Source organism: Stegodyphus dumicola, chromosome 1 (assembly GCF_044657685.1).
Source record: "Stegodyphus dumicola isolate Sdum_Otavi_A_Nest chromosome 1, ASM4465768v1".
In the NCBI taxonomy this organism is placed as follows: domain Eukaryota; kingdom Metazoa; phylum Arthropoda; class Arachnida; order Araneae; family Eresidae; genus Stegodyphus; species Stegodyphus dumicola.
The window spans coordinates 192,532,224-192,551,264 of NC_140768.1; the positions used below are offsets into that span (position 1 = coordinate 192,532,224).

Sequence of the window (19,041 nt, forward strand, 5' to 3'; positions counted from 1 at the left end):
TGACAACACTGCTTATCACGATGACTCAATTATGCTGTGCTAATTTGAGAAACACGAATTCCTATTGATAGCCTGACTTCCTAACAGGCTAGATATTAATCCTATTAAGCACAGCTAGAATGTTACGGAGTTCGTGTTCGAGGCTCACAAACCCTTTCCTCGGAAACTAAGAAACTTTCGTCGTTCAGTTTGCAAATCTGGTAAATTTTCCTCTGAAAATTTATCAAGAGCTTGTAAAATCCATGCCATGTCAAGCTGCTTATTATTTGCTGGAAGGTCATAATATTTTGGCTGATAAACGTTTTCAAAGTATTATTGTAAAGCTCATTGCATTATTTTTCAGTTAATGCATTAGAAGCCATTCAATATATCCTTTTAAGCAGAGTGTCTTGCAAATTATGACTTATTTGACAGATGATACGCGGTGAAATAACCTTAATTAATTCTATTATTCATTAATTTTATTCTGAATTTTCTATGTTGCTTATTTATGTATTTTTCTCATTTCCTTTTTATGTTGTTTCGTTTATTTACTTTTTTTGTGAATATTTTTAACTGTAATCTTAATGATTTTCAGAAACCCATATGTAACATCGTGAAGGCCGTAGTCAATTATACAGGTATAGGAGATCAGTATTCTTCACTTGGCGCCTTTATCTCTGATGCTGAATACGTTAAAAGCTTGTTTCCGTTGCTGAATAATCTTACTCATAAGTAGGTCCTAAAATTTATGCTTTTCATGTACACTGCTCAAAACAAAACAAACAAACAAAAAAAGGGGGGAGGGGACAGTTCTATAGCTCTCGTTCTACTCGGCCGATTGACAAAATTCAAATGTCTCGAAAGCGCGACTTAGGATATATATTAGATTTATATATAGCACTAGGCATTTTGACACAAAATCGGACTTTTTCTGAAATAACATACCAATGTTTTTACATATTTCGATTCTACGACTCAAATTATGCCTAAATATGAAATTTTGTAAAATTTGGAGCGAAATTTACGGATAAATTCACAAATTTATGTTGGAACTTTTTTTTCAGTTTGCGCCAAGAATAGTTCACTTGGCGAACTTCTTAATATATGGCAACCTAGTTTCCTTTCCCATGAGAGGAAAAAAAGTTACAATCGTTCCTTTTTTTCAAATAATATTCTTTATAATATATTTTTAATTATAACTGTTATTATTTTAAGTAATTTTTTTCCTTTTCGAATTTCATTTTAATTGTTTAAGTTGCGTGGCTTTTTTCGAATAACTGTTTTAAAAATTTCTATTTACCTATTCGAACTGCGTAAATAAAGGTGCATCGTTTATTTTTTTCAAATAGTTTTCTTTATATATATTTTTTGTCATAGTTATCAAGTTAGGTAATTTTTAAATTTTTATACTTTTATTTTAATTGTTTGTGTTGCATTGTCTCTTCAGATAATTGTTTTAAAATTTTCTATTTCTTCATTCGAACTGAGCATTTTAAATATATTTATTAATATAAATTTTTCAGAATTTTATTTTATTTAATTTAACTGCGTTTCTTTCGGAAGAACGCTTTGTGTCCCAGACTACGATGCATCTGAAAACTGAATATATTAAAAGAGAAAATACAGTAAAGCACAGTTAACACGCCTTTCAATTTTCCGTATAGAAAAGCTATATAAATGAGAAAGATGTATAACCGACATTTTAACTTAGGATGACTTGCATATATTTCTTTAAATAGCTGTAGAGACATTATTTTTTAGAAGCAGAGGAGATGAAAACTTAGCAACGCCTTCGCCGGAAATCGAACCGCGGACCTCTTAATTACGCGCTGAGTGTGCTGACCGCTACATCACGAAGGGTCGCTAAGAAGGCGGGAGAAATATATTATATAGCTTCAACATTGTGCTCATATTGTTATTCATATTTTATATAAAAACGTTATTCATATTTTAGTTAAATATTTTATTTTTGAAATCGTAAGAATCAAATATCATAAGATTAAAAAGTTTTAAATTCAAAAAAATACTAAATTATATGCAAAAAGGTTTTTTTTCCTTCTTAATGGCTTGCTCTTTTTCTTCAGGCATTCTGCAACTATATTAAAAAGCATCAAACTTTTCGAAACATCTTCCTATTTCTGACATTCATTTTAAGTAAAGTTATCGCCTTCCATTTCATAAAGGCCCACAAACGGCCGAGCGGCAAAATTGCTGAACACTGGTAGTTCGCTCCGGGGTTCGAATCCCGGCGAACGGGCTGGTTGCATGGGCGTTTTCGTGGTTTTTCTCATTGTAACGTGTAGGCCAGCTGGTTTCCCTTAGAAAGTTCTTCACGAAGGCATCCTTCCTTTTAGGCAGATAGCCCTGCTTTTCCGTAATTTAATAATCAAGTTCAATCCATTTCATCAGTATTTGATCAGAGCCTTTATCAGTCTTTAGCGGCTAAGCATTTTGAAGGCATGAGATGAAAGGAAAGACTAGTTTCATCAAGAGGGAAAGCGTCTTTGGATTATATCCATATAGGTTTTAGAGATATTAGGGCTTTTGGAAGCAGGAGAATTGGAAAATGAGCAATGCCCTCGCCGGGAATCGAACTACGACCTCTTGAATACGCGCCGAGCGTGCAGACCACTAAACTACGAAGGCACACTAAGAAGGCGGGAGAAATACCTTATATGCCTTAAAGGGCGGTTGGGCATTAGGAGACCCAGTCGCCAAATCCTGGTGGTGAAGAATCATCATTCACCACCTTTTAGGTCGGGCGCCACTGCAGAGACATTAGGTATTTTTTTTGGAAGTAGAGGAAATGAAAAATGAGTAATGCCCTTGCTGGGAATCGAACCACGGACCTCTCGAATACGCACCGAGCATGCAGACCACTACACCACGAATGCAAGCTAAGAAGGCGGGGCGCGGGAATTATAGTACTTTATAACGTCACTGGATAAATTCCTGAATCTTCAAATAATTCAACTGAGAAATTATGGGATGTTCCGTTTATGATACGATATGATGTTCTATGATGTAATTTAAATTTCTACAACCATATAGTCGCAAACCAGTCGCTCTTCAATTTAATCTGCAATGATATGGTTTTTGCTTTTTTGTTAGTACTAACTCAGTTGCTGCTATTTGCTGCTATGCACGTCCAAGTATTTTCTCTTTGAACACCCAACTTCTTCGAAGTAGATTCCCCTTTAAATTTTTACTTCCCGCCCAATTTCCTTCATTACCATAAATTTTGTATTCCTATCAATTTTTTTAAAAATATCAGTTGCATCAAATGCAAGTTTAAAGCAAAGTCCAAAGGATAATTATTTGAATCAAAAGATTTTTGTTAAATGAAAAGAAATGAACCACTCCAGCAGTGCTTGTCCTGTGCCACGGAGTGGCACGATTTTTATATCGGGTGCAAACAATCTAAATCATATTATTTAGAGTTTTTAAGCCTAATAATTTCTATATTAATATTTTATATTAATATATTTTTTATATAATCTACTACACGAAGCAAAATTACTATTTAAAACATTCTTTCTAAAAGGATTAATGTAAAAATTTATGCTGGGACATGACCCAAACTGTCAACGTCCTGTATGCTTAAAAACATTGTGAAAATAAACATCAAACGAACTTTCTCAGTTTTAGACAATTCAATTTAAACGAAGTTAAAGCAAAGTAGCAGACGATGGCACGGCGAAGGTAAAAATTTACTCTTACAAACATCTTAAAAAAAAGAAGACACAAATTTTTAAAAAAATTCAAAATTTGAATAATATCATCTGTAATATAAAAAAAAGTAGCTTTTCATATAGTATTAATAAATATTTATTACGCATCATTGAGGGAAAAATTCATATAATTAATCCTTTTTAAAAATTTATTTGAAATTTAAGGTTAAAAATAGCTGTGGCAATTCTCTGTAACAAAATCCATAAACCACATTTGGCGTTATTATTGCTCAAAAAAAAAAAAAAATGATGCCAAATTTCAAAACGCGAAAATATGTAAATTCATGTATATCTTAGAAAATTTTGAATAAAAAACTCTAATTTTTTGCAGGTATGCTTAGAACTACACCTTCTTTAAGATGATGGTAAAAATTTTATACGTAATAATTCAAAAATTTTTTCGAAAAATTTATAAAAATTATTTAAAAATAGAAATTTTAAAAACAAAACACAAAAAATGAGTGAATTTATTTTGGAATGAACCTAAATTTTGAAATGCGAAAGGAAAAATCAAAATCGTTTAATAAAAAAAGAGATATTAATAAATATATGCCAAATTCAATTAACATTGAGGAGCTAAAATTTTGAGAGCTAATTTTTTAAAAACTACTCGTAGGATTTTTACAAAACTTGGCACTCTGGCATAATTTGAGTCGTAGAATTGATATATGTAAAAACATTGGTATGTTATTTCAGAAAAAGTCTGATTTTGTGTCAAAATAATTATGTTAGAATAGTGCTATATATAAATCTAATATATATCCTACGTCGCGCTTTCGAGACATGAAGAACGCAATTTGAATTTCGTCAACCGGCTCAGTAGAACGGGAGATAAAGAACTGTCCTCCCCCGCCCTTTTTTTTTTTTTTTTTTTTTTTTTGAACTTAAGATGTTCCGGAATCTGTTTATGTTAACTAAACCATTTTCATATCCCTGTCAGTTTTGAGTGCATTTAATATTGTTGCGTGCGTACGGGTTCGTTATGAAATGAATGCACAAGTCCGATAAAAAACGAAGAAAATTTATTATTATTGCAACAAAAATGCTTAAATTTCCTCAGATATTCGTGCAGTAATACAATACCTCAAAGTAGTTATCTTTTAACTACTCAAACGTTCAAGAGAACTTGATTCAAAACAGCTAAAGAAAGCTAATCTGCGAATTCGCTACCGTCAACAAGAGCAGTTTTCTAAGCAAACTCTTAAAACAACAACTAACTAACTAACTAATCGAATTGAGAGGTTTTTTTCCCTTTTTGTAAGATTTTAAATCGCGCGCGAGAATTTTCTGGAATTTTCTCGACAGCGAAAAGAGATATTTACTTGTTAAATGCACGTGCTCTTGTATTTTTAATTTTCCGCCTTAGCTTTCCTTTAATATTCGTCACGCGCTGCACTCCACGGGGAGTAAAACAATTGAATTTATAATTCAACTAACATTAGCTATTTAAATACCAATTTCGTAACACTGCCCCCTTCCCAAGGACTGCACGTCCTTGGGCAGTACAATCCTTGGACAGGAAGCTAAACTTACAACTAAGGCATAAATGCAATAATAAAAATTACATTACAATAACAAACAACATGAACAATAAATGAAATAACTAAAACAAATCAAATGTTATCAGATACTAAGTACAAATCAAATACTAAATACTAATCAAATACTAAATACACATTTAGAAACAAAAAGGACCATGGTGTTACACAATTTACGATTACTTACACTACGTACTATGGCCATAGTAATGAGCTAACCTGTCGTAATGAACGGATTTAGAGTTCGAAGACTTACGGATCCGAACCAAGACGTCATTCAGCCTGTTTAGGACGGTGTACGGGCCATCCCAAGGTGACTGTAAATTTGGACAAAGTCCTTTCCGTCGAGTCGGATTCCGTAACCACACCTTGTCTCCTTCGTGGAATTGATGTTCAGTAGCTCTTGTGTCGTATCGGGTCTTCATCTTCTCCTTCGCCAACTTGATTCGCTCTCGTGCAAAGTTGTGCACCACTTCAAACCGGGCCTTTAGGTCTGGAATATATTGTTACGTTATTTTGTTCCTTTGCGTTCGTACGGGGTTTGTAGATTTGGAGTGAATAACGACGACACTTGATGAAGTATCGAAACACACTTTATTTACGAATTATTAATCAGGACAGCTCCAAAATACCTTAACAGTCGTGGAAGATCTACTATAAACACGCTGGAACAATCAGCGACACAGTCTTCACACTGTCAGGCAATAACAGTGAAGACAGCTTCCTGAAAAGCACATGACTCTGCTTGGTCGTTCTTGGAACTCCACGTACTCTAGAGACTCTCCACGCTACAACTCGCGATGCAATCGACGACACACGAGCACAGCTCCCGACTCTTCGGTTCAGTCGTTCCCAGAGCTCAACACGCTCTCTCGACGATGCACTTAACCGCGCTACATTAACAGACTCCTTCGGTGCACTCGACGACCCACTCGGCACTCGCTGCCCGGCTGTCGATCGATTCCGCAAGGATCGACTCGCTAGATGAGACACCAACTCGATACTGACTCTCTAGCACTCTATGCGAGGCACACACACTCGCCCTCTCAACGAGGCATACTCTCGATACTCACTATTTCTCACTCTAGACGAGGCGCACACACTAACTGACAGCAGGCCAGTAGGGTTTATACAGCTTTCGGCTTGTGTTCGGGAGCAGAATTCGTTCCAGAAAATTCTCCAACCATCCATGGTATATCGCCAATTTTGTCGCCAAATGGGCGATTTCTCGCCTGTTTGGCAACCCTTTTGGCAACCCTAAAACTGCTTTGCGGGGACGCAATCTTACCGCGCCTGTACATTTCGTAACAATATTCCTCAGGCGATGAAGGAGCATCCGGAGGGCGACCAAACAAGAGATCACAAGGCAGACGAATGTCACGACAGAAGAGCATCTGTGATGGGGAATAGCCGGCAATCTCGTGGACAGCACTGCAGTAAACCAATAAAAACAGTGGTAATTTCTAGTCCCAGTCCTGGTCGTTTCTGGAAACCACTAATGAGAGGTTATTAAGGATGGTTCGTTTGAACCTCTCTACCATGCCGTCAGACTGGGGATGTAATGGCGTCGTTAGGGTTTTGTCAATGTCGAGTAGTTTGCAAAGTTCTTTGATTGCTGCCGAGTTAAAATTCCTTCCCTGATCGGAATGTAACTGAAGAGGAACTCCGAACCTTGAAATACAGTGCTGTATCATTTACCTCAGCTACTGTGACAGCCTCTTGATCAGGAATAGGATGCGCTTCAGGCCACTTGGTGAAGTAATCAATGACAATGAGTATGTATTTGTTATCATCAGCAGTTCATGGCAGAGGTCCCAAGATGTCAAAGGCGATACGTTCAAACGGCGCACCTACGTTGTAACGTTGCAGCTTGCCTCGGCTGCGTCTCTTCGGTCCTTTCTGACCTGCACAGGCATCGTAAGATCGGCACCACTTTTGCACGTAACCCTTTGCATTATTCCAGTAAAAGCGCTCACGAACTCTCTGCAAGGTCTTAAGTATTCCAAAGTGGCCTCCTGTAGGGCTGCTATGTAGTTCTTTAAGGACATCAAGAATCCGGGATCTTGGAAGTATCAATTGCTATCAGAAAGTCTTCCCATCATCCGATTCGAATTTCCTGTATAAGACTCCCTTTCGAATATGAAGGGAATCCCAGAGTGCGCAGTATTGTTTGTTGTAGGACTACAGATAGAAATGTCCTTTCAGGTAGGTTTTCTGTTTGATGACTCCATTAAATCAATTATGGGTTTAATGTCCCGGTCTTCCTGCTGGTCTTTCCTGACTTCATCATCATTCCACGGGTCTCGATCAGCCGATGTTGGTGTCGTAATTTGTCGTGCGACTGGACTCAGCAGCTCGTATTTCGCTTCGACCCTGGAACAATATCGGCAGCTTTCGGGGCATGGTCTTTTAGACAGGGAGTCGGCATTTCCGTGAGATCATCCCTTCCGATGACGGATAGTGATGTCATATTCTTGGAGTCTCTGTATCCACCTCGCTATTTGACCCTCAGGATTCTTAAAATTTAAAAGCCAGGCCAATGAGGCATGGTCTGTGCGGAGCAGGAATTTTCTGCCGTATAGATAATGATGGAAATGTTCTTCCAGCTTTAACTATGGCGAGCAACTCTTTCCTAGTGACACAGTAATTCCTCTCCATTTTAGAAAGGCACATGTTCCAGTAAGCCAGTACGCGCTCTTGGCCGTCTATTTTTTGGGGCAAAACAGCACCGGCACTTTCATTGCTTGCGTCCGTGTCAAGAATAAATGGTCCGTGTCAAGAATAAATGGTCGTTTAATTGCACATTCTGCAGCAACTCCGATGTAATGGTCTTCTGAGGACACGCATTCTGGGATGTTACACTTTCTTTCAACGTTGGTTACCGGAGTACATGCTGCAACCACTTCACCTTTCTTAATAACTCTCGCCATCTCAGTTACATTGGCAACTCTCACCGGGATAACCGTTCTCGATAGTTCGACGAGTGTTGACGCAACTAGTACTCCTTTTGGCGATTACAGTTATTGGGATATTCTATAATGCCGTAGCGGAAATTTCTATATTCGGCTATGGATCCAGGAAGTAAAAACTCGATTCTTGAGGGTATTGTGATATCGTCTTGCGCTATAATTTTGTGGATAGATTTCACTCCTTCATCATTAATTCCGAATAGGGTTATATCCTCAGATGTAGAATGCAATTCGTTATTTTTAAAGTCTAAAGAAAAATTGTATTTCCTTAGTCCAATTCGACTATGCAAGGATCAGTGATCTCTGCTACATATGCCGTGTAATGGTAAGCGGCACTTGAAATGTTAACGTTTACTTTTCCGTCTATGTCGATCTTCTCACCGGATAAGTTTGTATTTTTAATTTTCCGGCTTAGCTTTCCTTTAATATTCGTCAAGTGCTGCACTGCACGGGGAATAAAACAATTTAATTATTAATTCAATTAACATTAACTATTTAAATACCAAATCCGTAGCATATATCTTATATCTTAGAGCAAAAGAGAAGTTCAGTCTTATTTTGAACGCATTTATATTATATATAAATTTGCTTCGACAACTCCTTTTCTACAACGTTTTCTCCGCATTGTAACGCTTTTAAGTGGATGCTGTTCTATTTAATTGTTCTTCTGACAAAACCCCGCTAGCTGTTGAGCGGTAAAATCGCTCAATAGAGATATTTCGAGCAATCCCTATTGAGAATCCTGACGAGCTGGCTGGTTGCATAGACGTTTTCGTGAGTTTCCCCCATGTGTAACGTGGGCAACGAGTTGTTTTTACTTGAAACTTATTCATGAAGGTATCCCTTCATATAGGCAGATAGCGTTCGCATGTTTCCACGTAATTCAATCAAATCTTATGCCAGGAAGCTTAAAAAAATTGGAGTTGATGGAAAGATTCTTACTTTCATAAAAAAGAAAAAAAAATAATCTTACTAAGACCAGTTTAAATTAAGGACAAATACTCTTTTATAAAGTTTTATTGACAATTTTTCATGCAAAATGTACCCTAAAAAGATTAGGAAAAGGAAGATGAGTAACTTCATGTGGTTACCTCGATTAAAGTGGCTTATTTAAATTTTAAATTATAAAATTCTTTTATATGTTATAACTAGCCTTAGTTTTCTACTCATTTTCAGTTTCTGAATGCTAAAGTTTCCTTCTTATTTTTTCAGAAAAAGATTATTAAGTAATTATAAAATATAAAAACAAAAACATTCCTCATATTGTGCTCACAAATAATTACCTAAATATGCATTAACAACTTTTAAAGCTTGGAAAATGCATGCCTGCTATGTTATTGTCATGCGATGATTTGTAGGTGCGTTATTTTTACAGCTATATTTTCAACGAAGATGGTTTTAAATTGTGAAGTTTATGAATGGCTTTATTTTCGACTACGATATTTCCGAACTGCGATGCTGTCTCCTTGCTTTGTTTTCTCCTACGGTTTTTGTACGACGTTTTCGTCTTGCATGGTTTTCTCTGCAACGTTTTCGTCCGCGATGTTTTCGCTTGTAACCAACATCTTGACTGTAATAATTTGTTACTTTATATAGCATCTATCTGCATAGCTGTTCCTTGCTTTCGTGCAAACCTTCATCACCCAGTACCATTTTAGGTACTTTCACAGAATATTCATGATTCTATTCTTCAGAAACCCGTACTAAATTAAAATCATCATTAATTTGACGATGGTCTTTGTCAGCTAAGTTAAAAGGGTTACATTTTGTTTGGAGGCTAAGTTAATAAGATTATATATATATTTCATAATAAATAAATCATATTTCCCAAAAGCATAAATTTTCAGTTGTATATAGCATGGGTGACCAAAACTTACGACGATAGGAGTCGCACGTTAGATTTCATAAAAGCTCGAGAGCCACAGCTGGATTCTCTAAGAGCCGAAAATCCATATTTATATCATCTCAAAACTTTTGAAATAATTAATGAGAATTTTTCTATGTAATTAATACCATTGCATAAAACTCGAAACTTTATTTCTCCTCTCGTGTTCATTTTTAAACATTTGTAACATTTCGTAAAATTTTAGAAATAAAGTCTCTTGAACGCAGCAATGTTTTGAAAATGTTTTTTTTCAAACCATTCAAGTTCCTAGTAGTTCCTTTTTCCTACACTTCGCAATGGAACTTTTCAATTAAGGTCAGAATGTTCTTGAACAATTTAACTGTCTACTTCACTCGCATTGTTTTATTATTGATTGAGAGAGGAATAACGGATAAAATCACCGTGTACCCTACATTCAACCGCCTTATAATTTTGAATGAATCTTTACATAGTGTGCAAATAACAATACAATTGAGCATTAATAATTGTTTAATAATTATGTTGAATGCTTCAGGGCCATAGCTGATTATCTCATGTTACGCGTTATTATGGATAATATGGACGACATGAGCTTCATCTTAAGACTAGTGCTGCAAGAGAGCTTCGAGGGTCAAGCGCAAACGCCATTCAAGTATAATCTGAATAAGTGGAAGCACTGCGTAGGATGGATCTCTTTGTACATGCCCTACGCTTTAGGGGTGGAATATGTGTCCAAATTCCTTCCTAAGCGGAAACTAAAAAAGGTTAGTATGTTTTAAATATTTTATAGCAGATGCATAAACGATCACAGAATTTTCCCATGTGAGTGATCTCAAATTTAAAATACATGCAGGCCAAATGCATGATCTGAAAACAGCTGACAGGGCAGAATTTCTTTTTAATAAAATAAAAAAATTATGAACAAAATAAAAAAGTATTTTAATGAAATTTTTAATTTCGCTGAGTAGATATTTATAAAAAACATGCAAAACAATAATAATAGCGCAAAAAGAAAAAAAATTCAAATTTACATTTATTTTCTGTGTATTTATAAATCTAATGTTTGGGTACTTGAAAGTTATTTTTGTTGGTTTCACTTTGTGATTCAGGCATATTTTACAGCTAAATATCAATAGTTATAACTGACATTTAATTCAAATGTTTCTAACAGATTTAATTAGGTACTTTTCCATTTTATCGGCGCAGGCGATAAAGTTGCCAAAAATGGTACAACCGATGGCAAACGGAATATCCTCGCAGGTAACCTTTTACGTTTGATTTTCAAAACAAGTAGCAGCAATTTTTTTATCGGATTGATTTTTTCTTTCAAGAATGGCATAAAATTACATAGAAATTTTACTAGATACTTCAATTTTATGCCCTAAGTGATAGAAATTACTTTCAACGTGTTAGGCTTAGCTTCGTCGGCGCTGTAGATGTTGTTTCTTTTTCTTTCAGAAAAATCAAAATTTCTTTTTCGTTTCTGCTGAATAAACTTCTTTAGAGCATATCGTTCTGAAAACGTGATAGAAATTACTTAAATGGCAGATATACTTTGAAAATATAGTAGAAAGAAATAAGCAAGTTTAGTTATCCAAGTAAATAAACATGTAACGTGCATTTGTGGTTTGCTTATTTCTTTCTACTATATTTTCAAAATATATCTGCCATTTAAATAATTTCTATCACTAAGGGCTTTCGCGGTAATTAAGTCAATTAGGATGCAATAACACCGCTCACCCAAAGGCGAAAATATAGAAAAAGTGAAGTCAGGGTTTAAATTCATGAATTATAATGAGAATGCTCAAACGAAGTAAAGCACTGCGGTTTACATAATTTCTAAGTAAGTATTCGTACGAATTGAAATAATTCTTGCATTTAAATTTGTATTCCAAAAGATTTAATTTAAGATTTAACTTGAAATTAATGTAGATAATTACTGAGAGAATTAGATTTTTGTAGCGTAGTTTACGTGAGATGAGACTACTTGGGGTCATGTGATATGAACCGGTGAATCAAGATGTTGAACCATGAAATCATAGTAAATTCTTAAATTAATGCCTTTTTAAAAATTTAGTGTATTTTTACAAAATTTGGTACTATTCGGTTTCGAGGGCCGTAAAAATTCGCCAAACTATTGTTGATGCCAATGCTGCCAAAAATAATTGCGGCAAGAAAGGAGGTATAATAGTAAATAACTATTTAAGATTGATGTGTTAATTTAGATGAAAGGTTAATTTCATATAATACATTTTTATTATTATAATTTATATGAAAAAAGGCTAAGCATGGCTGAATGGAAGCATAAGAATAAATAACTATTTCAGATCATTATTATAATTTATATAAAAATTGCTAAACATAACTGAATGGATGCCTGCATCGCTATTTCGCTACCGACTTATCGCTAAAGCATAATTTCATTTCGTTGGTTGTTCAAACGTAATTTTCTATAATGAATGATGCCTTTTCTTTGAAAATATTCTTGGTAAAGTGCAGAATCGCTCACTTATTTGTTTACCGCTTTTTACAAGGGTAAAAACAATTGGATTTTTGTCAATTTTCTTTTACTTTTTAAGTGAAAATAGGTCGATGTGTACATAGATAAAGTCAAGACTGTGCGCAGTGTCATTTTTGTGCAATTCTAGGATTTTTTGTTTTAAGTGAAAATAGGTCGATGTGCACATGGATACCGAGTAGTGTAATTCTTAAAAACGCGTCAAGCAGTAGGTGATTCTACACTTTACCCAAAATTCTATTGCCGACTTTTCGTCATGGGCAATTCCCAAATTGTAAAATCCATAGGATATCAAAAAGGAATTTAAAATCAAAAAAGGATTTAAAAATTAAACTAGTATTTCAATGGCGTCTTAAGAAATATAGAACTATATAAATTTACGCAATCTGAAATCAGCGCGTACGCTAGATTTGGCGCGCTGTTAAATGGGCGCGTTTGCTAGATTCGGCGCTTTTGCGCGTACATTTTCGCTGCAATTTTTTTACGGCCCTCGAAACCGAATAGTACCAAAAATTTTAAATGATATTAAAATGTTTATGCTTTCAAAATAAAAAATTCTTAGAACTAACATTTGTTATTTATGTGTATACTGTGTGTTGTCGCCAATAAAGTCTGCTTGGCGAGATTTACGCCGGTTAAACGAAAAAGTACCTTTAATGGGTCATTAAATGACTAAAAAATTAAATAAATTAAGAATAAATGAATTATTAAAACTTTTTAACTGGAACATAATCTGAAAAATAATTAGATCCTAGTCTCTTTCTCGTATTTATGAAATTTCCTTCGACAGAAGCATTAAAATAAATATATTTTTATGTAAATAATTATAATGTCCATGTACTGAGCGCCGCCTGAGATAACCACTGACCTGACTTTGTTGTAAAAGTCTTACAGTGTTAATAGTCATCCTGGCAGAAGGGAATATTTCCTCCGCGTAAAATTATAAATATTACATGGTCATACAAGCATAGATATGTTGATTACAAACATTGTCTTGTACAAGTTATATATGATAGTTACATAAAATCATGACAGCTATGTGTACATTTAAACATTATGTGAATTCATATTTACACTACCTTTACTGAGATAATCAAAGTAAACTTGTAATTCATTTACACATTGACTGGATTTTCAATATTATTTAAACTGCTTTACAATATTATTTTTATCAAGTACATACAAACTGGATAGTCCATGTACTGGAACAAAATGCTAGAAATTAATATCATCGCGGGCTGTAGATGCTCATTAGACAAAATTGAGTTCTTTTCTTATTAATTTTCAACTGAGAAGAAAAGATTGTTCACAAATAAAAATATTCTCAAAGAAAGCAGTTAAATGGACAAAAGTGCGAACTAAAGTTAATCAAATCTATATATTTAAATCTTTGATATAAGGTTTATATGACACTGTAAATCAATTAGCTCGATCTGTAAATTTTCTGGTGAGTTACTCATGTTACGTTTTAATGGTAAAGAAAATAATTGAAATCGGATTTCAAATAAGTAAATTCTTGAAATTTTTGCAACACCGTATTTGCAACAAATGCATAATTCAAACGTATTCGCAGGCCGTCAATTTGTCAAAGTAAAACCGTTTCTTGAGTTGTTCAAAAGTTAAAACAGTCTACGTACATAAACTACAGAAAACCCACGTACCATAACTTTTGACCGTGCCAGAACAGAAACTCTCTATTAAAATTCTATCTGTTAATTTGAGTTTGCATCAAACAGCCTAATTTGTGCTTAACAGATGTTCGAGATGGGTCATGGCTAGCATGAGAATAAAGAACTTGTAAACTATTAATTAAACAGTAACTAAGAACTTACTTGAGCTTTAACATATATTATGGCTGGAAAAAATCATTGTCCCAAATCTTAAAGGGTTGCTAACTTTCGAACAAAAAGACTATCTGACTCAAAGACTCAACAGTTTAAAATTTTAACTGCCCAATTAACTGGACACCTAGACAAATTTCAATTTTCATTTACTCAAATTCTCAATTCATAGTAACAATCATCTCAAGAGCAACCTCCAAAAATCGAACATTTTTTTCCGATGCAGCAACTAATTTTATTATGTTTCGATCAAATCTAGACAGTAAGTCAGTTTTCATTAGAAGAACCTCTACAAAACTATCCCTTACCTTAGAAAGATAGTTTTCCCTATGATTTGTCAAAATAAATCTATCTCTTATATATAAAGAAGAAAGTATGTTTGTTTGTCCTCTAATAATTCAGTCACTACTATAGCTATTGTCACCAAACTTTCTACAATTCTTTCCTGGGTCCTGGAATTGGTCGACGTCCACTTTCTTAAAAATAAATAAATAATTAAATGAAATAAAATCAGAGATATTAATTAAAAACTCGGAAAAACAATAATTTTTGCCCCCATTTTTCCGAGTGGCAACAGTCTCGCAAGCTGGAGACGAAAATCTGCTTTATTTCGAAAATTGTTGCCACTGCTTGTTTCCAAATCCTAGAGTTTGTTAATAAAAAATTTCTAAGTTTTACGATGAAATAAAAATAGCATTGCCAAACATTAAATACATTAGTCCCGATTCCAAAAATTCGTGGGAAGCCATTTCGGCTATTCCCATCTTCCTAAGACTTTAATCAACCGAAATATTAATTAAAAACTGTGAAAGCGCTAATTTTCGCACTCATTTTTCCGAGTGGCAACAGTGTCACGCATTGGAGATAAAAATGCTTTATTTCGAAAAGTGTTGCTATTGCTCGCTTTTAAATCGTAGAGTTTGTTGATCAAAAATTGGTAAGTTTTATAAAATCTATACATATAAAGAAGAACGTTTTGTTTGCGTGTGTGTTTCTTTGTTCGCGTTATTGATTTCCGATCAATTATGATAAATTTTTTGCCACATTTAATCGACTCAAATTGAATATAAGGTGAAATATTGGATGGAACTTGAGCCTTTATGACCATTTGATTAGAAAGATTGCTGATATTTGCCTTTGTTGCTGATATAATGAGAGAGAATTAGCTTATTTTTCCATTGAAATTTTTTATGTGGGTTCCATATCGCATCAGACTGAAAAATGTATGACTACGAGTCGTATTTTTTGCATCGTTATTAGAGAAGGATTACAGCTGTATCGTTCTCTTTGTCGTTAGATGCATTACTCTCAGTGTAACTTAACTGGCATCAGGTACTTCCGCTATTTAAAAATAAATAAGTATAAATTGCAGTTAAAACATTCAACGATTTCAAAGCGAGCAATGGCAAAACTATACGGGGAAAATTTTTTTTTAATCTCCAGCATGGGAGACTATGTATCGGAAATTCTAAAGATATGCTCTTTTAAATATTTTGCGATATTGCTGTTGAATTGAATTTTATGGTTTAAGTGCGAAAAGCATAATATTTAATAAATAAAGGTATAGAGTTCCTGAATTTTATCTTCTTAAATATAATGTCGAGGAACCTAGTAATCTGCTAAGCGAATAATCACTTAAGTCCAAGAACAGAAACATAAACATCAAGAAGGGTTAATATCCTTTATTTGCTCAAAATAAAGATTTAACAGTCGTCTCCTGCCGTAGGGCGTACATCAAAGCCTCCATTTGGAATTTAAAATGTCAGAAATAAGAACTAACTAATCACCAACTAAGGAGATTTAGTTGAAGCTAACACAGTTCTAAACTAGTTCTCCCGTAATGTTAAATTAGCCAGCGAAGTTATCAAAAGGCACGTAATACGGCCGAGCGTAATAACAGTTTACATAGCCCAAAGGCAAACGCTCGCTACTCAGAAATCCTCACTCTCTCTGTTGAAGTGAGTTGAACTTGACTTAAATACTATTCTACTTCGTATTTGCATTTAACGCGATTCGAAAAACTCATTCTGGTAGGGAGTTGTAAGCTGAAGCTAGGGAGGACAGGAAAGAGGCATAAACTTAAAATAACTGTTATAAAATTGAATTATACCTTACAAATGTATATTTTAAAAGAAACAAAACATTAAAAGAATGTCCCTTTGAGCGTGATGTAAAATTTATGAGGGTTTTTTTGTTTGTTTGTTTGTTTGTTAGTCTATGTTTTTCGTCCGCTAATTTTCTAGTTATCAAACATTTTCAGAAATTTTTTAAGCAAGGTTATGGATAAAGCGTGTTAGTAACCCAACGGTTACTAACACACCCAAAAGGTTAGTTGAAACACTGGTATTTCTAACTGGATATTGTAGAAGATGAATGAGCTAGTTGCATGAAATTCTTATAGTTTTCGGCATGTGTAATACGAACACGGAATCGTCATTTGGAATCGTCTCTCCTACTGCAGATAGCCCTCGTATACTTACAGATTTACCATTTATGAACAATTAACGATTTATTGAGCCAAACTCACATCTAAGGCTAGTCATGAATTTTAAGCCTGCTATAGTTTTTCTTGGAGAATTGTTCCTCTTTTAATCGCAGTTAAAACCGATAGAAAACTTCTAACCTGAAAATAACCCCACTTTAAATTCCAAGTATTCGAAATAGTTAGAATGGCAATCTGCACATTAAAAATTCGGACAATTAAATAGTCCTATGTTTATATGCAGTTTATGTATTTAACTTAATTTATGTTAGATAAATATTACTTTTTCATTTATCGACTTTTTTACAAATATAATAAGCTTTAAAAATACATATTTTCATTTTTAAAACTAAACATGTTTTTTTTTTTCCAGCCAAGAATAAAATTGAAGTTACTTTTATTTGCCTAAACACACAAGCTGTTCCTATCTACATTTAAACAATGGGATTAATTTGTTATTTGCATATAGCGTAAAACTAAACACAAAAACCTTGCTTTTATTTTGACTGTGCTAAAAGTAAGCAATGAAGTCATTTTTATCTACTTTATGCAAAGTACAAAATGTATATCTTCTCAACCATAGTTAATCTAGGTAAAAGAATGTAAATGAGTTTCATAGCTTCTTAAAATATAAACATATTCTAAAGTTAAGTAATAAAGTGATAGAAAAAATAATAAAACGTAAGTATTTATTTGAATTCATTGAAGTTTTCCTAAATCGTGGTGCATGACAAAAGGTACTAGAGTGCAGAAATACAAGGAAAATGATCAATTAATAATTATGTAAAATAACGGTAAACAAAAAGCAAAAGATTTTCAGTGGCAAAAGCCATTTGGCGAAAGTCTGCCGATACGGAATGTGGCGGCCTCTGCTAGAAACATACACTCGATAGCATAGGTTCATGCCTATTCTTGGCAGTAAGGGCTATCTGAATCCATTCACGAAACTGATATAGTTTTATCTTCTAAAGAGAGCTCGTGGTGAGTAAGAGAAATTGAATCATCTTGTAAGCACGTTCTGTACATGCTCAATCACGTTCTGTACATGAAAATCAAATCGGTTGGAATCAGATCGAGTTCGATGGAAATCGCAGGCCATGCTTTTGTAGAAATGGTATCAGGACACATAACCGGAAGAAATAGGCGAATGTATTGAGCAAGGCTATTAGCTTTATATTGCATTACAGGCACAGTACCAAGAGGAAATACTTGAAATTCAGTGAGAAAGCAGAATGCAATCCTTGGTCTAAATCATCAAACCACTGCATCTGTATTCGTGCATTTTGAGGATATTACTGGATTCACAAGTTTTCTAGTTATTTTCCAGAACAATAACCTCTTACAGTTGGTTTAACCATGGCTTGGCCATAAAGAGCATAGTACCAATGTCCTTTTGAATATATGAGCATTGACAGTATTCCATTATTGTATATCGCAGTGGAAGTGATCTCAAAATCTTTCAAGCGGATTTGTCTGTGCAAGATTGTTTAGTGAGTCATCGCAAACCATTGATCATCTTGTAGAGTCACTGTATTTGAAGAAACAGGAAACATGAAAAAAATGTACATGAATATGAAACATGAATAACATAACATGAAAAAAATGTACAATACCTACAATTCGAATTGTATGGAGGGAAAAATAACTTAAGTTCTTATATTAAATTATTCTGTATTCAAGTGTCTGTAAGTGAGTGAGTGAGTGAGTGATTATGGCGCAAAAACCAGAGATGATTATGACGCGCCAAACAAAAGATGAGATGATTACAATTGATGACATTAACATTCAATAAATAAAAACAAGTAGATAAATGTACCAAATCCAGAGGATGAAGTCATATAAAAACAAGTTAAAAGCACATATTAACATTCAAGACACAGTCTTCAAAACAAATTACATTTGGTAATAAAAGCCAATCTCTTTTAAATAGTAATAAAATAAATTAGAATTGACCTCTCTTCCGATTAAACGGTCGAGAGGTAAGTCATAGCTATTAAAATATTTCTGGCGAAGACTATTAAAACATGGACACTCAATTAAAATATGACGAACAGATAAACAAACATTACAATTAAAACAAACAGGCTCGTTTTCAGCTTTGAGAAGATAGCTATGT

At 34.1% G+C, this 19,041-nt stretch overlaps 1 protein-coding gene across 3 annotated transcripts in view; it reads left to right on the plus strand.

Annotated features, from left to right (window-relative positions):
- The window catches only part of LOC118203294 (endothelin-converting enzyme 1-like), a 260,831-nt gene that overhangs the window by 105,422 nt on the left and 136,368 nt on the right, over positions 1-19,041 (plus strand). For all 3 annotated transcript variants that reach the window (XM_085824282.1, XM_085824273.1, XM_085824278.1), the window contains exons 10-11: positions 578-714; positions 10,620-10,848. In XM_085824282.1, the coding sequence (XP_085680408.1) occupies positions 578-714; positions 10,620-10,848 (366 nt within the window). The remainder of the gene's footprint in view (positions 1-577; positions 715-10,619; positions 10,849-19,041) is intronic.